At 38.6% G+C, this 24,109-nt stretch overlaps 1 protein-coding gene and 1 long non-coding RNA gene across 6 annotated transcripts in view; one reads left to right on the top strand and one right to left on the bottom strand.

Moving 5' to 3' along the window:
• The first annotated feature begins 3,801 nt into the window (after window positions 1-3,801).
• Window positions 3,802-13,582, top strand: LOC148217030 (uncharacterized). Its single transcript, XR_015795510.1, has 2 exons — window positions 3,802-9,515; window positions 9,609-13,582. It is a non-coding gene; the product is annotated as an uncharacterized LOC148217030 (long non-coding RNA).
• MLIP (muscular LMNA interacting protein) overlaps window positions 12,149-24,109 on the bottom strand; it is a 54,874-nt gene continuing 42,913 nt past the window's right edge. For 4 of the 5 annotated variants that reach the window (XM_088137089.1, XM_088137096.1, XM_015889246.3 and 1 more), the window contains 3 exons: window positions 16,795-16,848; window positions 16,173-16,317; window positions 12,149-13,799 (listed from right to left, as the gene is read on the bottom strand). In XM_088137089.1, coding sequence (XP_087993215.1) covers window positions 16,174-16,317; window positions 16,795-16,848 — 198 coding nt within the window. In that variant the 3' untranslated portion in view covers window positions 12,149-13,799; window position 16,173. The remainder of the gene's footprint in view (window positions 13,800-16,172; window positions 16,318-16,794; window positions 16,849-24,109) is intronic. The other variant, XM_088137100.1, reaches the window with a different exon arrangement.

Below are 24,109 nucleotides of genomic sequence, written 5' to 3'. Positions count from 1 at the left end.
TCCACTAGGTTAGAGGAGTACAGATTTAGTCTGTCAAGATTCTGTCTATATGGTATAAGCAATAAAAGAACTGAACTTGGTTGGACTGTTTCCCTGTTGTTCTTGGGCTGGGCCTGACATTATGTGACTTGTGGCAACATGGCAGCTATTTTGTGGGCATACCTACAGCATATACTCAAAATTCTGAGTGTGTTCACTGAAAACCTCCTATATTGGGAACTGCTATCTTTCCTTCCCCCACTTTTTTTTTCTGTTTTTCTTCTATTGTTTTATTTGTTCTTTTTTTGCTCTGTTCAATTAATAAATAAAGGTGAAAAAAAACCCTACACTGTTATTTAGATGGTTATTTGAAGGACCACTTGCACTTGTATGAACCTACTTGGGTCTTGTGATCAGTCATGGAAATCCAACTATGTTCCCACCAGCCATCTGGTTGGCAGTAATGAAAGCAGAGCAGAAACCTTTTTTAAAAAAAGAAAAAAGAAAAAAACCCCTCCCTTGAAAAATGTATACAGTGTTGTATCTTCATTGATTTTTTTAAAATATGGTTCATAATCTGGCTGGCTTAATCTGCTTCTAACTGAATCGGCTTCTAATAATAATAATACTTTATTGATTAACTATGAGGCTGCACCAAATAATCTTTTTTTAAAGTTATCAATTGCTGCAGAGTTGTAGTTGAACATCTTTTAAACTGTTGCCAGTTGCTGATATTTAATGTTTTGTTCTTTCTGACACTGGTATTTTATTGTTTATTTGTAAATTTTGGTTCTTTCTGATGCTGGTATTGCTTACTTTAAAATTTCGTAAACTGCCTTGATTGAATTTTCCATTTGGAATGGTAATACATAGAAGCATAATTAAAAAAATGTTTGGCAAAATAATCTATTTTTGAGGATATCTCATTACTGATATGGCTTTTTGGACACCATATAATCTAAAATGTGTATAGCCAAAAACAAGTCCCTTTTTTTTTCTTCAAATTTTATTGATTTTTATAGCAAGAGTACAAAAAATAGAGTACAAAAATATAAACATTGAAGGAAACAACAAAATGCTAAAGCCAATTAATAAAAAGCTAAACAGAACCAAGAAATATAAAAGGAAAAAAAAACCCCTCCAAAATGGGGAGGGGGGCAGAAAAAAATTTAAAACACCAATACAAAAAGGTTTGTTATGCATATAAAACTCACTAGTTTACCTAAAAATACTTCCTGGTTTTGTTTTTGGGGTTTTGTTGTTGTTGTTCAAAATGTTTATATACTTCCTGGCATCAGAATCATTTGTGATCAGATCCCAAATAAAAAGTCCAGCCAGAAGATACAACAATATCTAATGCTACAGAAATTTACTGAAAAAGTCTGACTATAAAAATGTGCCCCCCCCCATCCTTTTTCCTGGTCTCTGTAAGAAAGCATGGATGGTGCTAAATGAGCCTCCAGGAGGTAGGGCTACTGCACAACATGCTTTTAAAAGTTGAGAAATAAGGTTTGAATGGGTAGTCCTGCCTCACCCTGGTGCTGTTCGGATGGGCTTGGAGTACAAGCTGCAAAAGCCAAATTGATCCAGACCAAGCTTCAGCATGAGCATGAAACTGAGCAAACTCAGGGAGGCAGTGAAGGACGGAAGGCCTGGCGCAATATGGTTCATGGGGTCACCAAGAGTCGGACACGACTTAACGACTAAACAACAACAACAAAGCTTCGGCTTCTTTCAGATACAAGCATCCATTCAGAGATATTGAAATCTGTGCAATGAAATCCATTTGTACTCTTTGATGGATTTAAGGGAAGGGGTTCCCATATAATTTGGTTAAGAAGATTTTATTCTCAAAGGAATCGAGAATGTTGGAAGGCACTTTCTTTTTTGTCCTAGAAGCATTGCAACTGCTGATATATTCACTGTGATTGCTTCTAATCATAACCCTATCAAAAGAATTATGCTCGATCTGATGAAATGTGTCAGCATTTCCTTCGGACAGTGGTCAAACAGATGCCGAGGAGAAGCCCAGACTCAGGCCATAAAGACTGCCCCCTCCTCCTTGTGACAGTGGGCCTTTGCCCATGGCTGAGTGAAAGGGAAACCAGCCCTTCAGCTGAAAAATACCAGCAGGAAATTTGCTGCCCCCATTGTTGAGATCTATCCTGCTCTACGCTGATGACAGCAAATGGTGCTTCCTTATCTGTATGCAGCATCAGTATCAGGAAAGAGATTCCCCAAGACTTCTTTCCCTTCCCTTCCCTTCCCTTCCCTTCCCTTCCCTTCCCTTCCCTTCCCTTCCCTTCCCTTCCCTTCCCTTCCCTTCCCTCCCACCAACCACCACCACCCAGTGGGATAACATCTCCTTAATATGAGATGGGGCTGGGGCTGGGGCTAAGGAGGAGGTGAAGGAAGTCAGTTTTGACAGAGGACTAGACTGGACAATTTATTCCTCTGTGAAAATCACTGACTTTCTGTAAGTGTTTTGCACAAGCACATTCAAAGGGAGGAAGGAGCCTGAACTGGGATTCTGCACTCCTGCAGAAGAGTGCTAAACCTGTGTGCAAAAGCAGAGGACAGGCACCTCAGGTGGGGAAGCTGTGCCCTGAAGATGCAGAAACAGACATTTGTTTCATTATGCAGTTCTCCCAGCACCATCAGCTGTTATTTGTGTTGACCCAGGTCTTCCTCCAAACAAGCAAGTGGCTGAAACACCTGGCAGATATGAGAGGAAAGCCCAATTTGAAAGGATCTGGTTTTCCCATAGGCCAAAACAGAATGGCCCTAGGGACCTTAGTGGAAGAAGTGTTCTCATGGCAGCCTAAAGTGACCAATAGGTGGTAGGTTGATCTCTCTCTCTCTCTCTCTCTCTCTCTCTCTGTATGTATGTATGTATGTATGTATGTATGTATGTATCATCTATCTAGCATTTACCTAATCTCCCTAGGAGTTGCAGCACTGCACCGCTAACAGAATTGTATCCAAAGCAAAACCCGAGTCATGATCATTTAACCCTGGTTCTGTCAAATGTTATGCCAGGTATGGCATTGAATCTTGGCTCTCCAAAGACTTAACCCCACAGTCAGGAATTCACTCACAGCAGAAGCTCACCAGCACAACACATTTATATTAATTGCTTTATTGCAGATGAGATGCAGCCTTGTGCCCATAAAAGATCTGCCAGTTATGGAACACAGCGATCAAGTCCAACAAAAACGTGTGTGTTTTTCCATGATTTAAATCTTAGGCTTTTTCCTCCTCTCTTTCCAAGTTAATGGATATTTTGCCTTTCTCTTCAAAGTCACGGGAGGCAGGTTTTGTTGACATAATAGTTCTTACTAGCGTAGGAGCGCCTGGTCCCTACCTCACCAGCTGCATTCCTGACAGCTATAGCTAAGGACAGCTGAAGGTTGCTTCAGGCATGGACTGGGGATCAGATGAAATCAACATCATGGGGACACAGCAGGAAAAAAGGGTTGCTGGGCATGTTTGGACTACGCTTAAGTGCAAGTGGAGAAGGACCCCATGAGTGTATTGTATCTGATGAAAATCAACTCCTTTTAGATCATGTTTCAGTTTACAGATTATGTCCCTCTGCTTCCCCCTCATACCTGCAGTTGCCTTTTTTCCTTAAATTAAAACAACAGCAAACAAACCTCCACATGTGCTAATGTTTCTTCAGAGAGGCACTGCTCCATCCTTTTTGATCATTTTGACTCTCCTTTTCTTCCCCATTTCCAGACTTGCATAAAACCTGTATTCTACACCTTCGTTAGAAGGTTAGATGAGGAGACATGGGAGAAACTGCTTGTTGTAGACCAGACTTCCTTTTTTATTTATCAGCACTGCCAAAATTTGTGTTGTAACATTTTTAAAGAAAAGTACATAACCACATCATTCAAATACAACAAGAGAAACAAATTCAGCTAGGCACTTAAGGATTCCAGGGGAGAGGAGCTCTTCACATTGATGTATGAGTAAGTACTGTTCCTGAATATTTAAACAAAATAAAATCCCAAGACCACATTTTAAAAGCCAATGGCCTGTATCTCCATGAATTACTATGTTTAACAATAAAGCAAAACACCACATCATCTTCCACAATTGTGGAATGTCCTAGCTATTAAAAAGCAATCCATTCCAAAGACAAACTATACAAATGGAAAACTGAAAAGAGCAGCCAAGAATACATGCCAGTTCCTGAAGTCCACTGCTATTTTAATGTGTATCCTAATTGTATTTTGGATTACCTTTCCCTATGGTGGCGATCTTCCTTGAATCTATTTATTCTGATGGAGCTTCCTCAACCTTCTTGGCCATTTACTATATCCCCCCCCGCCCCCGCAAGGCATACAATTATAATCCATCTTTAAATCACAGTCAACATCAGTAACACAATTCCTCCAGTATTATATTCCTTAGATGTATTATTCCTTCCCTTCTATGTTATTTGCACCCCTGTTATGGGCAAAACACAAACAGAGGAGATTGTGTAGGCTTGTAGTGGCTATTTATTAAAGAGATAAAGCAGCTCCCCATGGTGAGGGAAGAAGGGACCCTGAATTGGTATGCAATCAATTTTGAACTTCCATGTCAGGGATTCATTGTTCCCACAGCCTTTTTTTAGAGATGGGCGAATGGGATAAAATCCATTTCAAAACCTTTTTTTTTTCTCATTGCAGCAAGACACCCTGGTATTGCTAACTCATAGCCTAGACCAGGGATTTTCACATTCTTTAGGCCAAGGAATTTGTTAGTTAAAAAGAAACCTTCCTGGAGCCCTTTTGCCCATCCTGGGCACAAATGGCCCCAGGGGTTTGGGCTTCTGGATGTCAACTGACAAATCCTACCTTTTCTATTGCATCTTTGAAAAATTGCAATGAGATACCCTTGGCTGCGTTTGAGTGAACTTTCCCCCCCACCCTTAGTCTCTTATGGAATCCCATCAAGTTTTTGTGGGACCCTAGAATTTGAGGGAACAAGTTTGAAAAAGCCTGGCCCAGACCTTTCTTTCATTACAAATGTCAAGGGTCCCCAGAAGAGCCTGGCAACCTCCGTTTTCTCCACTGTCCTAAGAAGCTAGCCTCATCATGCCCTCAAGCTGTGATTGCCACAATTTAACCCAGTTTTTCCAATATTGAAAAATATCCACCAGCGAAAGTCATTATGCCATCAGCTTTTTCTGTTGTTGCATCAATGGCTGGATTGCATGAAGGATCACTAGGTTTTATATATATATAATTTTATTAAAAGTTTTAAAGACAATGATAAAAACTAAGTTAAACTAATATAGAATAAGGAAGAAAAAAGGAAAAGAAAGAAATCAAAGAGAAAGCTAAAACTGAAAGAAAGAAAAAGAAAAAAAGAAAAAAAGAAAAAAAGAAAAAAGTTATAAAGAAGTGGCTTTTGATCTTCTTTAAAGCAGTTATTACAATTATAAATTTACCTCTTTTTCTAAAGTTACATCATGACTCTTTTCTTTCTATAATCTATCCTATTGAATAATTAAAACAATAAGTCATAAGTTTATTTTTTTATGTTTTATGCAAAAAGTCCATAAGAGGTTTCCAGTCAGCAATAAACATAGATATTGTCTTTTGTCTGATCAAAGAAGTCACTCTGGCCATTTCAGCAAGTTCTATCATCTTCACCAACCATTCCTCCATTGTAGGTATTGCCAGATCTTTCCATCTTTGTGCCTACAATAATCTTGCTGTGGTTATCATATAAAAAAACAAAGTTCCATGACTTTTTTCTAACTGTTTGTCCATCAGACCCAAGAGGAAGACATTCTTAATTGTATATTAATCTTTAAAATCCTCTGAATCAATATATGTATTTGAATCCCAAATTGTCTAGATTTTTTACACATCTACCAAGCATGATAAAATCTCCCTTCTTGTTGTTCACATTTCCAACATAAATTTGAAGTGTCTTTGTACATTCTAGACAATTTCTCTGGTGTCATATATAGGTAGTCCTCGATGTACAGCCACAATAAGGACAAGAAAATTCATCTTTAAATGGTGTGGTCATTAAGTGAGACATCACATAACCACACCCAATTTTACATTGTTTGCAGTAGTCGTTAAGCAAATTACTCAGTGGTTAAGTGAATTATGCAGTTCCCCATTGATTTTGCTTGTTGGAAACTGGCTGGAAAGGTCACAAATGGTGATCATGTGATCCAGGTATGCTGCAACTTTTGTAAATACATGCCAGTTGCCAAGCACCCCAATTTTGATCATGTGACCATGGGGATGCTGTGATGGTTGTAAGTGTGAGGACCAGTCATAAGCACTTTCTTCAGTGCTGTCATAACTTCAGACAGTCACTAGTGGTTGTAAGTCAAGGACTACCTATACAAACAGTACATAATTTTATAAAAATTCTCTTTAAGATTATAACATAATGTAAATTTCAATCCTTTCAACCACATATTTTCCCATTGTTTCATATGTAAATTTTGTTTCTTTAAATATTCATCTATTTTCTCCCGAGAAATGTCTTGTTATTCATAAAAATTAGAATAATATTGATGAAATGCTTTTTGCATAGCCACATTATCCATTAATACAGTATCTCCCTCTTGTAGTTTTAATATCATTTCCTTTTCTTTTTCTTTTCATAATTTATGTGCCAACCATTTCTCTGGTTTGTCCCAAGAGTCAAAAAGTCAAAGTTTTTATGTTTTACAGAGTTCATTTTCATTTCCATTTCTCTTACTGTTAACATAGATAGCTGTTGTTGTAAAAGCTTAATTTGTTGAGAAATACTTACCTTCTTGGAAACTTCTTTTTCTTCTTTTCTTTTTCTCCCATCCAAAATAGCTTGTGTTTACTCTTACCTCTTCTTTTTGAGTTCACTATTGTGCTGTATGAAATAACTTCTGATAAAAGCTTTGCTTGTGTCCCAAACCATTTTTAAATCTGTACTTTATCTAAATTATTTTCAAATAATTCTTTTAGTTTCTTCTTCCAGGTGAGGATCTATGGCAGACTAGACATCCCTGAAGGAGCAGGGACACCATTGCAGTGGAGATCAGCAGCCAGACAGTGAGTTCTGACTGGTGCAGTCTTTCTGGACAAGGAGAAATCGTGAGATTGCCCACTTGCACTCTGGACAGCTGCTCCTTGTGAGGAGACTGCAGGAACTGAGCTTTTTGCTGTCAACTCATGAGTTGAATGGCTGGAAATCAAGGGATTTCAACGAAGCTCACAGTGATGCAGCCTATATGGACACAACATTTGCAAAAGCCTAATTTTTTAACCACTTTCAGATGTAATTCATGTACAGCTAAAGAAAGATTTTTTTGAGTGGCAGGACAAGAGAAATTCACTTGGTAAGTCAATATTCTTTCTGGATTAAAAAAAAAAGAATGAGGGGCTTCAAAAATGTATAAACTTTTAGCAAAAAGCTTAAGATGTAAGAAAGTTTAAAATGGATAAAGGGGAATTCTGAAAAATTAATTTTTGATGAAAGTGCTTTTGAACAACTTGGAAATAAAACAAACAGCCTGACCTTCATGGGAATGTTATTTGTTTACTATTAAAGAGTGCAGACAATTGGTGGATCTTCCAAAAGAAAAGATAAAGGTAATATGAGCCAGACTATGATACTGACTGTAACTATTGAGTGCCATTTGAGACGAAAGTATTAAGGGCACAGGAAGACAAAACAGGAAGGGCGGGGGGAGGGAGAGAGAAGCCTGCCATTTACTCTTTCCCTTGTAATTAAGACATTTTCACTTTTGGGTTACAATATCATAATGTCAACTACCAGAAAAGTGGCAAAAGCAACAGAGGGGATTACTAGAGCACCCACAGAAAGAGGAATTACAGCAGACTTGCTTCAGAAAGTGTTTGAGGAATTAAGCAGTAAGTTGTCTGAATCATTTAATACTAAATTGATAACTTTTGAAAAAAGAATGGATAAACGACTGGTAAAGATGAAAGAAGAAGTTAAGAAGATGGAAAGCTCTGTAAAAAAAATGTCTGGAGATGTAAAACAAAGTAATGACAAAACTGAAATTCTGGAGAGTAAGACAGAAGTTATAAACAGAGCTGGAAAGAGACTTAGATAATCTGGCATTACTGAAATTGGGAGAGAAGGAATTTTTTCTGAGATTCAGAGCAATTCCAGAGGATTCTGGTGAAGTTACTAGAGAAAAGGTTATTAAAGGTTTATCAAATTTTTGGAATGGGATGAGGAGGATACAGAGGCAGAAATTGATAAAGTATCTAGAATAAATGCAAGATTTGCAAAAACAAGAAATGTTTGAAGGGATGTTCTGGTGCACTTTGTCAGGAAGACAAAGGAAGAAGACAAGGTATCATGTTTTGCAGCAGCATTTTAGTACTAGAGTGAGGACTGATAATACAGATGTAATTGTGCTTTAAGAAATTCCAACTAGAATATTGTGTAAGAGAAAAGAGTACTTCATTTTGACTGATAGGCTTAAACAGAAAAAGATTCCATTTTGATGGGACAAATTGGAAAGTATTATTTTTACTTTTAAACAGCAGAGTTTCTGACTGAATTCTGTCTGGAAGGTGAGAGAATTTCTAGAACAATTCAAAGAAGAGTTGGAGGAGGTTCAAATAGAGGCGTCAGATGAGACTACACAAAAGCCTCAACAGGTGCAACAGGAAACTGAAAGGGTGATACTGAATTAGGCATTACAGGTATTGACTTTTCTAAATTGTTGGCTTGATTATAGATTACAAATGCTTAACATGGAATATAAATGGAGCAAATGCTCCTCAAAAGAGAAAAAATACTTCATTATTTGAAAAAAAATTAAAACAAACATAATTTGCCTACAAGAGACAGATATTAGAAAAAGGGACATAAAATATTTGATTTATAAAAATGTAGGTGAAGAATTTATATCAGCAGGAATTTAAACAAGAAATGGAGTTGTTTTATATATAAACCCCCAACTAAAACCAGAACTTGTAGTGACTGATGAGCATAGTAGATTTGTTGGGGTGGAAGTTAATTTGAATGGGGCTAAGACTCTGATATTGGGAATTTATGCTCCAAATGAGGACAAAGTATTGTTCTATGAAGGACTTATGGAGAGACTAATTGGCTTTTCTTATAAAAATTGGTGTTTGATGAGGGATTGGAATGGAATGCTTTCCCCACAACTAGACAGAACTTCTGAGAAAAAATATTAAAATTACACAAGGCAAATTATCATTTTTTTTAATTTGATGGACAGTTTAGGACTTGTTGATATATGGAGACAGAAAAATGGCAACAAGAGAGTATACATATTTTTCTGAAAGACATAGATCCTTTTCAAGAATAGATATGATTTGGATTTCAAAGAATTTGGCTACCAAGGTTCATAAAGTGGAAATATTACCAGAGATTTTTTGGGTCATAATCCTGTGAGATTGGTTTATAAAAGGAAATCTAGTTCTTTTAGATGGAGACCAAATGAAATGTTGCTACAGAAAAAGCATTAGTGGAAGATTGTACAAAGAAACCACCAAGGATCACTAGTGAAAACAAGCTTCTAGCTCAGGGTTCCTCAACCTCAGCAACTTTAAGATGGGTGGACTTCAACTGTTGAAGTCCACCCATCTTAAATTTACTGAGGTTGAGGAACCCTGTTCTAGCTTCTTCTTTTCACCTTTGGTTTCCCTGACTGCCCCAGATGCTGTCTTGCCTCCACCAAATTCTGTTTATGCTCCCATCCTCTCAGAAGCCCTGCCCAAGGAGGAAAGACATCTTGAAGAGGAAGGAAGGAAGGAAGGAAGGAAGGAAGGAAGGAAGGAAGGAAGGAAGGAAGGAAGGAAGGAAGGAAGGAAGGAAGGAAGGAAGGAAGGATCTTCCATTTGTTTTGCTAAATCCTGGAAAAAGATAATTTGATAGGAACTCTGCTTTACAGAGAGAGAAGAAAACTGCATCTTTCTCTGATCAACCCACATTCTCCTACTTAAGTTTTATTACAAGGGCAAGAAATTTGTAACTCTGCCAATATTATTAAAGTACATCACCCATCATCCTTGACTACTGATAAGTTTTTAAGAAATATCTGGAAAGCCAGTGGTTCCTCACTCCTGTGTTAGCTTGTTATAGCTCTATCAAATCCCCACCCTATTAAACTAAAATAGAGCCAGATATTGTGGTCTTCCTTTGCAAGGAAATTGCTTCAGTGTTTTGAGGTTGCCCTTTTCAATGTTCTTTTTTCAGTTCTACAAAAGTCTTTTTAAACTGCCATGACCAGAATATTCTAAATATAGTTGCATGACAGAGTTGTTCTCTATCTGTTAGGATGTGTCTTTTTTAACAGCAGCTGCACAGCACAGTTGACCTTTCCATGCTTTTTTTCCCAAGAAGTCCTGTCAGGTTTCATACAATTTTGCCTGGCCTTCATATCACCATATCATTGGTGATATCATCTCTCCTAAATAAGCTATTCCTGATATATTAGTAAGGAGCAAGAAAATATAGGTCATTACAAAATGAGGGCTAAGAGAATATAAGCATGCTAGAGGCATGTCAAATGCACATTACATTATTTTTCATGGAAGCTATATTGTTTTAAGAAAGTACTAAGATGATCACTTTTTTTACTATGATTTCTACTGGTAAAGAATAAACATTTGCAACTTGGTAGTATGGAATATATAGTGACCCCCACAATACACATAAATTCCAGCATCTTCACTTTTGTATGTTGCATGAAACAGTATCCTTAAATTAAGTTAATCCAGCCTTTGCCAACATGTCACATTCCAGATCTTGGGCTGATCATCATATCTAATCTAGCATGTTGGGCAGTGAAGCCTCAAGCAAGGTCCTTGCTCTGGCCCCTTCAAAGCCTCTTCTTCCTAGGCTCTCCCCCAATTTTTCCTTCGTTCAAGGGACAGGAGAGTGAAATCTGCATTTGCAGGAATTACAGATGGAGCGCATGCAAGAACAGCTCCTGCTGCACAAAAAGGACCTTCATATTTCCATGCTGGAGGCGATGAGGAGCCATTGTTGATTATGTAAAGGATGGATTTCTCTCCTTAAGCCCATTCTCAAGCCCCATCCCAGGACATGATCTGGCCAGTCTGGGCAAACAGAGCACTAGATTTAGCTGCCAGATCAGATCCAACTGCACATTCCTGGATTTGTGACTCATGATGTGTCAATAATGGAATTTCATCAAGAGATCACATGTATTTCTTTGCCACTGATTTTCACACCCTCCATTAGCCAAACGCAGAGATATGCATCATTACAGGATGGTTTATTTCTAGTAGTCCCCTTGCTTACTTGATTTAGCCTATGAAATGAAGCGATACAGACTTCCTAGATGGTATTATGTCAAGCAACAGTAGAAGAACCTGACACCTGACTCCTATACAAAACTGGCTTAATAATGCAAGAAATGCAGCTAGGCTTTCTTCCTTGGGTTAGATTTGTACAACAGGGCACATTTCTCCCACTCCCCCATTCTCCTCCCATTCTGGAGATTCATTCTCTAACCTGAAGACCAAAAGAAGTTTCATCTCTAGTTCTAATGCAGTCCTTTTCCAAATATTCTGCTTATGGTCAACCTCCATTTTAAATATCTGTTGTTAAAAGAGTAATACTGAAGTAATTATTCAGGTAATATTCTTATTCAGGTGTTCCCATTACACAAATATGAGTAGTGTAAGAACAGGGTTGTGACACATCCCTGTCTGTCCCACACCTTGCTGTCTACCCACTGGAATGTGGCACATCTAGTTCCCTATGAGGTGTTCTCTGGTTGTGGGGCTCCAGAACTGAGGGAAAGCCTATGTGCTTCTGGCTGTGCTCTTTCTGCATGTTTCTCCCAATGTATGGAATGGAAGGAGGGGTAACGGGCGTCCTACTAGGGAAGGGATTGTTCAGCACTTGATTCTTCCTCATGTGTTTATTGAAGGAGAATGCCTGAATGAGGCTTTGGAAGAGGTCCTAAATTATTGTGTCCACAATACAGAGGAATGAGTTTTTGGACACTGTCAGGAAAAATGAGCCTTACAGAAAAGAAGAAAATGCTGGACATTTGTGAATACTTCTAGAAGATAGTGGATACACAACCTGAGGCTGACTTACAGCAATAACTCCTGGATAACTAAGCTCAAGCAGGAGAATTGCTGGCCAATGCTTCTAACCAGTAATCAATAGGTGTAACAAGAAATGCTTTGCACAATATAGTTTCATTTTATTTCTTTTTGAAAATGTTATGTGGTTTTTTCAAACAAATGATTTTCTTCACTACATACATTAAACACTCAGTCAACAGTTTGGGAGATGGTATGAATATTTTCCTTAGTCAATCCACATCTGGCTTTGGGTCTGCCCATATTTTTGAGCTTGCTTGACATATGCTCAGCAACCAAATTCATTACAATAGTTTATATTTAGTTTACACAGAGAAGCAATGTTAAGTTGAAACATTTCTGCTTATTTCAGCATGGCTTGTGTGTCAGCATTGGGCCAGACTGGTAAGTAATTATCTGCATATTCTAAATTATGTCTAAAAAGAAAACTAGATACACATTCATGTGAATCACGAAGAATGAATATCCTATATACAGAAAGCAAATCTCCACACTACTATAGTTTAAATATTTGCAGTTCAGATATTATATACAAACATTTCTGTAAATGTTCTATATAACGTTTTTGTGATCAGAAAGAAATTCATTGCACCAAACTAACATTTGAAGGTAGACCTAACTACCTAATACATTGGAAAATAGTTTGAACACAGTCTTTATTTAGAAATGATATGCCTCTGAACACAGCAAATGTTTGCTCCAGTCACACTATTTTTTCCTGCCTCCTTTAATTCAGATGGAAATCTCACAGCATTCAAGATGGCTTAGTTTGTGATCATCGCCATATGTCTGAAATCTTCATTTCAAAAGAAACCCTCAGCAGCCAAATTCATTCCATGGAAACATATAAAGTACCAGAAGGTAATCTGAATGGCATGATGGTAAAATACTACAGTCTATAAGCAACCTTATATCTTCATCCTAACCCATTTTACAATGCATGCTAATTGTACCATATAGACAATACTGGCTACCAGTTCTGAGCATAATCCAACATAGTATTTTTGATTACCTTAAAATCTTGTATGGACTGGGGCCAGGCTATAAAAAGGAACATTTCACCTTTTATTCTCCTGCCAGCTGTCTAAAATATAAGGGAGAGAATCACCTCTGCATCCTTCCAGGGCTCAGGTCAGGATGACCGAAACAGTTTTCCCTCTTATAAAAAAAGATCCTAGGAAACATCCAGTCCTCAAGAGGACCGTTTGGAAAAACCAGGCAGATTAGTTTTATTTGCCTGGATTTATTTTTAATGTCCAATCCAAATGCTTTTGGCTATCGCATTTACCTTTTATTCTTTCTTTTGCTGCTATGACAAATGGTTCTTTTGCTTCGTTTCTATTGTAGAAAAGTGATGTATATCTTCTCTAAAATACATTACCGTACACTGTAACTAATATGTAGAACAAGTATGCATTCTCAGCTGGACTACCTTGCTCGTTCAGATTCCTATTTGTGATGCAATCAGGCTGTTTCAGGCATAGAGATGTCACTTTTTTCTCCTTTTTAATCCAGACTTGTGGGTTGTTGTTGTTTTTAAATCAGTTATAGAGGTTAGCTTGCCAGGGCCGTTGTAAAGATGTCTCGGGTTTTCTGTGTACGCGCTCAATGTTATTATACATTACAAGAGTTTTCTACCAGTCTTGCCATTCCTTATATTTCCATAATGCCAGGATTTTTCATGCAATCTGGAATCCTGTCCATCATTCTCCACGCTGATTGAACAGGCTGATAAAACATAAAAAACAGAGTACAGTACAGGCAGATCTGTTTCCTACAGTGAAGTAAATAAAAGATAAATCTTTTAGGCAGGAAAGTAGTGGTGCACAAGCCATTTTGAATTCAAACCATTGCTCCGTCTGAAATTGGAAAGAGCTGGTTTATATTCAAAATGGGCTCTTTCAGTCATTCTGGAAGCATTTTGAGCTTGAAACCAGCTCTGTAACTTATCTTTACCTTCAGATTGTCCCACTGCCAATACAGGCCAGCAACCATTTTTGGATGGCAGGAATAGATGATGTCACCCCGTATTCACCCCTCACTGCGCACAAGGCAACTTCCAGGTATATTTTTCTGCTGCCCTTCTGAAGTACTGCTTTCCTGCTTCCTTTTTAAGAACAGCACGGCTGCTTTTGTTGTTACTGTTGTTTTTTTAAGGCACACTACTATTTTTTTTCCTCTGAGCTGCCTTGGCCTTTTAATAAGTTGACCTGTGCACTGTTTAATCATTTCTCCAGTCGCTGGAGTGTGAGGGGGATGGGTACTAAGCAAAACAAGTGTGAAAATGGGTAGCTCAGGGAAAAAAAAATAGTAATTTTTAAAAATCTGCCAGGCTTCAGACCAGCGACGTTCTCTAGACAAGGCAAGTGCTCTAACTGCTATGCTATTGCAGCACTCTTCTTAAATTTATCTTGGGATGATGCTAAGGACCAACAGGGTCGCAAGAAAGGAATTTTTATTTTAAACCTGGTTGTCATACCTTCATAATATATGTAATATAAATGTTTTTTGATGTTTTGACTTTGCACATATACACTGAATTTAACTTTGCATATGTATATATGTGTGTGCATGCACACACATGCGTGTATGTATCTACCCAGAAATATATAAAAGTATATATCTCCAATAAAACCTGCCCTCAGGAAGAAAAGTGATTGGCCATTGTTTTCCGAGACCAGGACCTGGGAAGACACAGTAGCAGGGAATGGTCTAACGGGAGGACATGGTAGTCTGAAGTCTGGATTGAATTCCTTGCAAGCTGTTGCCAAAGTATCTCAGTCGGGACAGGAGTTTCATAAACTAGCTTAGAGTCATGTCAGCACGAACAAAGGACAGGAGCAGCTTAAGAGTGCAATGTGGATATGCCCTCTAAACACTTCCAAAATGAGAGGGACATCCTGCTGTGAATGTAGAATAACTCTTTTGAATACAGAATAGGGTGTTTTGAATTTGTAATGGTTCAAATTTTTAAAAAATGCACTCAGGAAAACACCCTCTTCATGTCTTATAGCACATAGTTAGGCCTTTTGTGGAATTAGAAGTTCTATATCTAATGAATATGAAGGAAATGTGGTATTATTTAATACATGGTAATACATGAATGAAATATTTTTTAAGCTGCAAGGCAATATATTAACCTAACTGAATGCATCTGAAATAAAAATAGTGATTAAACTAAAAAAGAAACTACAATACCTGCTTTAGCTCCCAGACAGAACATCGTGTAGTATCTGTCTTTCTATTAAAAAGGCAAAACTAAGTAAATACACCCTGCTCAGTACAATGAAAGGTGTTTAAGATTAGGATGTAAGGCAAGAACTGCTAAAAAGAAGATAAAATAAGCCAGGAATTGGCCCAGTAATACAAGAATATTTTGCTCATCCAACAACTGATTCTGGCTTGTTTCTCGCAAATTATCCAAACTGCAATTAAAACAAATCAGTGCTTAGCATAATGTGTGAAACAAGTTTATATGGGACAGTCTATTAGTGAAGGTTGAAGACAGTGGGCACCAGTGCTGGTCTGCAGGAATATCACACTATCCTTCTGCCATGTGACAGGATGCACTCTTGGACTCAGATGCTACTCTTATATAACCTAGCTCTGAATTGTTATATAATTAAGGTTCACCAATATAGTATCTAGGAGTACTAATGTGTTCATGGACATCTCTCCTTCCACCCTCCACATTACCTATTTTACTGGATTTCAGCATTTAAAACATGAAATATGTATAATATTCAAGTAATATTTAGTATTACCTTAGTATTAAAAAAGAAAGCTAAAATATTAAAAAGCAAAATGCCAGCCTCCAGCACCCTCTTTAATTTGAGCAGGCCTCCAAAGATCCCAAGAATTTTTAGAAAATAAAAACAATACCTTTCTTAACATTTATCACTGTATTGGTCCACATTGTCCAGCATGCTGTGTTGCACATTAGCCAACCCGATGCATTTAGGAAGCTCACAGATATGGAGATTCTTTCTCCATTGTAGCTGGTATTTAAGGCACAGCAATTCCAGAAGCCTGAGAGCTACTCTGGGGCCACAAGAAGTAGTTGTTACACTGTACATACAAGTCAGATCATTATGACTATACCTTAGCTGAGTTTTGCAAAACTATTTCTTGGGTCTCTCCTGAGTGGACAGTGACCTCTTTGGTGCGGACTTTCATCGTCTAGAAAATTTCCTTCACTTAGATCTTCTTGGTAGGGTAGTTTGTCTTTTCTTCTGACAGAGGAAAGCTGAAAAGAAATCATATGTTAAAAGGATACTGTGTGAGCACAACCGAGTGACTTGTTGTTAGCATAGTTTTGAGGGGTGGTCAAGAAAAGCACTTTTATCTGCTTGCATCACATGCAGAAAGTATGTTACTTTTTGCTGGAATTATAGTACAGATTTGAAGACTAAGAGTACATGGACTGGGAGAAGAATCTGTCAATCAGTCCTGAACCAAATAAAGTCTAAATGGTCCCTTGAAATGTTGATCAACAAACAAAAACTAATGTATTTTGTGCATGTGATGCAAGCAGAAGATGACTTTTTAAAAAAATGACAGATTAACAAATTTAACTTGTGTAAATGAATTTATTGGCTTAATTGAATAAAGGGGCCTTTGCCAGCCAGAGCCTGTTTCCCTTAGCTTTTGCACCAGTAAAAGTACACCCAAACTAATATTCATTCATAACATTGCATGCTTTCAGAGCTGGAAAGTGGTTTACCTCTTTAGAACTGAGTGCTTTGTTTTCAGGAATAGGGACAATTGGATGAGCTGTCTGCAAAAAATGGAAATGTCAAGAACATTATAAGGCAGCTGAAGTAGCCATGATGGCATAATAATGGCAGAACATGAACAAATACTTGGCTAACTGAAAATGAAAGGCCAGTACGATCTGCTCCTAATATCCTCCTAATGAATGGCTGAGGACCTATTGATAATGTTATCAGGAAAATGCCAGATGGTGTATTTGTGCAGACAGCAGTTTGGAGTTCTTGGAACTAGGTATGCTGGACGTCTTTATGTGCAGAAAGAAACAATTCTGCCCCTCCTTCCCACCTCAAGTTCTCTGCCAGCAATAACCAACACTGACTGAAAAAAGGACATTACTTTTCCTTTCAATGGGAAAGCACCCAAAGAAAAAGCTTTAATTTTTCCTTGAAAGAGAAGAGAAGCTGAAAAGAAACAACATGCACTTTGGGACCCTGAGCCCCCCCCCCCATAACACTGACACCTATGTCACCCTCCTTGGATAGCCAAACCAATTTTATTTTAGCACATTTGGAAGCTTGACTCAAATTGCAATAATTCTCCTTTGTGATTTGTGATCCTGAAGGTTTGTGGGGTTTAGAGGTGGGGCTGTTTTCCAATCTATCAGAACTCTTGTTTCATCCCACCTCTGCTGCTTGAATTTTGAAGCTTTATAATAAATTTCACAGGGAACTTAGTCAACAAATGTGATCGTAACCTTAAATCTTCTAAGTCTATTTTACATTCCCCGGTTTAAAACAAAGGAAAGTATAAGAACTGCTTGGGTTGATTTCTCCCATTTACATAACTAGTGTGTATCGATTTCTTGCCTCATCTGTTTTCACAGCCTTTTGACTCATGTGAGCCATTATTTTCTCACCCCCAAACATGCACAAATTGAAGCTCAGGCTATAATCTACACTCATGGTTGCTACTGTTGGGGAAAGAAATCTGGCTATAAAGTACAATGTCTTGCTCCTTGGTTTTCTGAGGAGCTTCAGGAGATGAAAGACAAGAGGGACTTCCTAGAGCACTGTTGGAAAAAATGAAGAACAAACCCACCCAAGCATGGGTAAGAGCCCATATTAGGGATTATATCATGGGAATAAGAGTGGCAAAATGTAGTTATTTTTCCACTTTTAGTGCCTCCACAGATAGCCAACCACATTTTCTGGATGAAAATTGTCTGGAATCATTGAACCCAATGATGGCTTCTTGAGGGCAGGCGGGTGCACCATTGCCTCCTTCAAGGCAAGTGGAACCATCCTTTCTCTCAAGAATGAATTTACTGTTGCATGGATTTAACTATGTGTCACCTCCTAGGAGACCAGGAGGAACATGGATTAAATAAGCAGGTGACTGGACAATGTGTCCTGTCCACTTCATCAAGAGTCACAGGGTCAAAAGTGACCCATTCCCTGCTGGGAAGGAGTCACAAGACTATCTAGGCATCTAATGGATAAAGTTGATTGGATCCACTGTAAGGTTCTGTTGATTTGGCCATGGCATGGGTTTGTTTTGTTATGTGGTAAGAGTTTGACCCTATGACTCTTGATGAAGTGGACAGGACACATTGTCCAGTCACCTGCTTATTTAATCCATGTTCCTCCTGGTCTCCTAGGAGGTGACACATAGTTAAATCCATGCAACAGTAAATTCATTCTTGAGAGAAAGGATGGTTCCACTTGCCTTGAAGGAGGCAATGGTGCGCCCGCCTGCCCTCAAGAAGCCATCATTGGATTCAATGATTCCACACAATTTTCATCCAGTAAATGTGGAGAACATGGTCAGACTACCATGTTCCAGAGGGCCTGGAAAAAACAAATTATCTGGACTCATTTCAATTAGGTTTCAGGCCAAGGCAGAATATGGAATTGGCATTGATCACACCTGTTTGTTACTTCTGGTGGAGCTGGGGCAGGGCTGGTGCAACTCTCTTGGTTTTTCTTGATATCTCAACAGCTTTCAATACTATCAGTCATGATATTCTTCTAGGCCAGCTATGGATTTTAGGAATAGGGGTGATGGTGTTGGGGTGGTTTTTCTTTCTCTGAGGTCAGTTCCAAATAGTGTTGACAGGTGACAAGAAGTCTAGCTTGAAGCCACTTGGTTGTGAGATTCCTCAGGGCTCAATGCTCTTAGCTTTTCTGCTTAACATCTACTTGGAACCTTTGGGCAAAGTCATCTGTTGACATGGGATCAGGTACCATCAGTATGTTAATGGTACTCAACTATACATCATAACATTGTATAACTTTGTATAACATAACATTGAGGTCATATCCCAATTCTGGAGGTTGTTCGGGCCTGGGAGGACAGGATTAAACTCACCATGACAAGGCTGGGTGGCCATGGGTGCATGATTCTTCTGATGCCACTGATTTTTCAGCTTTGGTTCTGAATGGGGTGGCACTTCTCCATTCAGAAATGGCACGCAATTTGAGAGTACTCCTGGACTCATAGCTCCTGTTTAGTGAGCAAGTGGCAACTTGGCCAGGAAAGCCTTCACAAAGAATGATCTGTGTCCAAATTGTGCTATTTCCTGGGTTGGAAGTCCTTTCTCGTAGTCACTCATGCCTTGGTCACCTCACGTGTGGATTATTGCAATGGCTCTAAATAGAGCTGCCCTTGAAGACCACCCAGGAGCTACAGCTAGTTCAGAATACAGTAGCATAAGCAATTAAGGGTGCACTTGAGCATATCCCTGCTACTCAAGCTGTAATGGTTACCAGTGAGCTTCTGGGTGCAATTGAAGGTGCCAGTTATCATCTACAAAGCCGTTCATGGTGTGGCTATCTGAGAGATCATCACTTTTGCATAATTTCTGCTTGCCTCATAAAATCCAACACAGCATGCATGCTTCATGTACCCTCCATTAAAGAACGTCACCTGATGGGGCCCAGGAAGCACACCTTTTCTGTTGTGGCACTTTCCTTCTAGAACAACATCTCCCTGGAGGTTCAGACTGTCCCAACCCTACAAGTCTTTAGATGATATTATAAAAACTGGCTTCCTACCCCACTCCAAAGTTCTGGGATAGCTTGGTGGTGTGCCCATTCAATGTGCAGTGTTTGCCTCAGCTATGGTATGTTACTCCCCCTGTGATATTTAGGTGTATGTTATATTTATTTTGTCTGTATTGTAGGTATTATATTGGTTTTAATTGTATGCCACCCAGAGTCAATGTTGAGATGGGCAGCCATATAAATCTAAATTATAAATAAATAAATAAATAAATAAATAAATAAATAAATAAATAAATAAATAATACTTTTAATGTATATGGGGATTTATATACAGGAAGAATATTAATGGAGATTCCTCATAAAATAGCTGTTGAAAAATGACAAAGTCATTGCCAAACATAAACAACTCAGTAATTCCACCATCTGGAATACGATCTAAAGTACATGTTCTATATTATCAGTGTAATATTCATAGTCTGGAGACTCAGTGCCTAAGCCATTGCTGTTGGATGAGGCAGGCACTTATTATTGTTATCCTTATTTTTATGTCCTTTTTATCACCGATCTGGTTTTTTGGAGGGTTGTGTTTGTATTTTATTGGATTTGTTATGTTTGTGCTTATTACCTTAAATGGCCAGGAATCCTTGCTGATTTGGCAGTATGCAAGTATGCCCACTAAACGAAGAAATGCTGTGCAGCCCCAGGAGTTTGCTTTTTTCCAGATAAACTATGCTGAACTGGATTTTTCACAAATATTCATGTGAGTCTTCAAGGATTAGGTCTCCAGGATCGGTAAGCAAGAAATCTAAGCATTATACACTTCAATGAGAAATCCTTTCTCATTCCATAGTAAGACACTATAAATGCTGTTAAGAATTGAGAAGAGAGACAAGAAAGGGCAAGATGATCATACAAAAAGCTAGGAAGAGTGTAGGGAGTCCTCTTTAATGATGGATGCAGTAGAGAGAAATTCTGCCAAAATATTGAGTAGAAAGAATCCACTTTGAGGGCTGAGGTAACCTCCAGCTGCTTGAAAACAGTATTTGGATAATTTCTACTACTAAATACCACTACACTTTGCTGGCTAGGAAAAGTAAAGTCTAGGGATGATTATAAGAGAGAGAGAGAGAGAGAGAGAACAACATAATTGTCCTGTTTTCTTTTGAGTTCAATCTGTTGTAAATCTATTTACCAAAAAGGTTGTTTGATCAAGTCTATTTCTGTATCTGTTTGCTCCAAAATGAAAGGAAAAATACTCTAAAACTAGTAATATAAAAGATATCTACTACTCATGCAGCATTTGCACTACGATCTTCTCTGTTCTGCCCTTACAATGTCTTTTGCTGGGCTCCTACTTTCTTATACGGGCTTGTTCCCATCAGTGATTAAAAGGATACTGGGAAGCTCCTGCTACTGAGAGAGTTTGTCTCTACTGCCCATGACTTATGGAGCATCAAAATGCAGAGTCATAATCAATTAATTCTCTATAAATCAAGCAGGGTCCAAAAGACAATGACTTCACAAATATGCATCAAAATGGCAGCCACTATTTTAGGCATAAAGCACCCTTCAGGTTTCCAAAAATAGCAAAATTGTTCCCAAATATTACTAAAGCACCTTCCTTCTTGGAGAATGTGAGATGTTTTACTGGAAGAAGAAACATTTGGAGCAACTATTTGACAGGGAAAGTGATAATAGACTACTGCAATGCGCTCTACATGGGGCTACCCTTGAAGAGTATCCGGAAGCTACAGCTGGTCCAGAATGCGGCCACATGGGCTATTTTTGGAGTCCCGAGAAAGGCCCATGTAACACCATTGCTCCACGAGCTGCATTGGGTACCAGTTTGCTTCCGGGTCCAATTCAACGTGTTGGTTATTACCTTTAAAGGGTAATAACCATGGGCCAGGCTACCTAAGGGACCACCTCTCCCCTACGACTTCAACCCGTCCCACCTGTTTACAGAGAGAGGGCATGCTTCAGACCCCCTCAGTAAAAGAATTACATCTAGTGGGGTCCAGAAGGCGGGCCTTCTCTGCGGTAGCCCCCGCTCTTTGGAACATTCTGCCCCCAGAGGTGCGATTGGCCCCCTCACTCCTGGCCTTCCGAAGGACCTTGAAGACCTGGCTCTGTCACTTGGCCTGGGGCGGGGAGGGAATATCTCAAGCAGGGAGATGGCTAGCCCCATAGTGGCCGGCTGTCCCCAGCCCGATGTTCCATCTTCTTGGATTGTTCTTTTTTAGTATTGTTTTAATTTTATATATATTATGCATTTTATATATATTTATAGTTTTAATGTCTTTGTAAGCCGCCTGGAGTCCCCTATTGTGGGGAAGACGGGTGGTGGAGAAATCCAATAAATAAATAAATAAATAAATAAAATAATGGATCCCAGTGTTAACCAGTGGAAACTGCCGAAACATTTTCTATGAGAAAAGCCCATTAAAAAGCTGATGAAAACAAGAAGATGAAATTGAGGCTCTTCTCCTGCCTGGACATGCAGACATCATAGAGAGTATGCTTATTTCCTGCCAGAGTTCTGCATAAAGCAGCATCACAAGAATTCATCTTGTAAATTGGATCTTAGAGAATCTTGGTGCCAGAATCCATTACTACAGCAAATACTATCTGTTGTAATAATATATATAATATAATGGTTATTAATTATTATTAATAATACTTACATTAATAATTAATATAAGTATTATATATATTGTTATATCGTCAACAGCTAACTTCAAATGACCACAAAGAATACTAAAGAGCATGCGAGAAAGTTACAGAGATAGTCATGCCAAGAAACTTCTGATACACCGGCACTATCCCTGATGGGCAATGAGACTATAGATGGAACTAAAATGGACAAAATTGATGTCCTGGAAAAAGTCATAACAAAACCTGCTGATGAAGAGCTGTGTCCTCCAGAAGCATGCTGCCTGCCTAATGGAGTATGCATTAATTAACAGAGGGGGGAAATGGATTTCTCTCTCTCTCTTTCCATTTTTTTTTTCCTAGTCCAAATTTCACAGCGACACAATGTCAACAACATTCTATCTTTCTGCAGAACATCTAGCATGGAACCTACAGGAATAATGTGGCACAGTGGACAAATGATTTTGTCAGTGAAATTAGACATATGTTTCAGCGATTTGCACAGCTGAGGACATATTTCTAGTTGTAAGGCCTAAGGCTACAAAACCTTGTACAAGCCAGTAACTGCTGTCCTCTCAAATTAACAAATTCAATACCAGTGTTCTAGCGTTCCTTTAATCTTGAAAAAAGTTCAAGATGACAGCACGTAGGCTAAATATACCAAATGAAATGTTTTACATGCACTGTATAAATGCACATATACCTACATACCCATCATGCTGTTCAGTTTTAGGGTAAGCAACATTATGCAAATTGCAGAAAGGTAGTAAAGGCATAATTTCTTTGGTAAGACAAATACATTTTTTAAATGTGATAAATTCTTTTTAATCTATAATTCTAATAAAAAATATTTGAAAAAAAATAGTAAGGTTGCAGGTGTAAATGGTGTGACTGGAAAAATGTTAGAATATGAATGTGGTTTGCTAATGGAATAGCTGTGCAATGCTGTAAATGCAAAATCAGGAAAGTGAAAATGTTAAGTATTTTTACTCATTGGAACCATGTTCCAAAAAGTTATCATTGATAACTGACAATGGATAGTGGGATTGCTAGTTTGGTGTAGTGATGAAGGCACCAGGCTAGAAACCAGGAGATGGTGAGTTCTAGTCCTGCCTTAGGAATGAAGCCAGCTGGGTGACCTTGGGTTAGTAGTCATTCTCTCTCAGCCCTAGGAAGAAGGAGGCAGGGGCAAACCACTTCTGAAAACACTTGCCAAGAAAACTGCAGGGACTTGTCCAGTTGTTCCCCAGGAGTCAAAAACTGACTTGAAGGAATAAAAATAAATAAAAATAAAAAAAGGATAGTGGACCAAAAGTGTCTCAGCAGTCAGCCAAGAGCTGGTTTGGAGAGAACACAGAATATAAGGAAGCAACAGCTGCTGAGGAGATAGATCATCTGAGACCAGTGTTTGGAGGAATCATGTGAATTTTGAGAGTGGATAAGTTTAAGTCTCACTACAGTGAACTCCAGCTGAAGCCTGAGGCAGAATGTGAAGGAAGGGAAATACTGCTTCTGTGAAGAAATGTACAGATTCTATTTTCAGTCAGACAGAGAGCATTGCTGGGGAGGAGAATAAGTTAGAAGACGACCATTTGTACAGGGGCAGGAATGTGGTGACAATGGAAATTTAGCCCATGCTCCAGCTAGGGACTGACACATCTCTAAGCAGGC

Source organism: Python bivittatus, unplaced genomic scaffold (assembly GCF_059951505.1).
Source record: "Python bivittatus isolate LINGU-HERP-01145 unplaced genomic scaffold, Pbiv_v1 ctg000020_np1212, whole genome shotgun sequence".
Classification (NCBI taxonomy): domain Eukaryota; kingdom Metazoa; phylum Chordata; class Lepidosauria; order Squamata; family Pythonidae; genus Python; species Python bivittatus.
The sequence above is the reverse complement of the archived record's forward strand: the minus strand, read 5'-3'. Positions and strand labels throughout refer to the sequence as shown.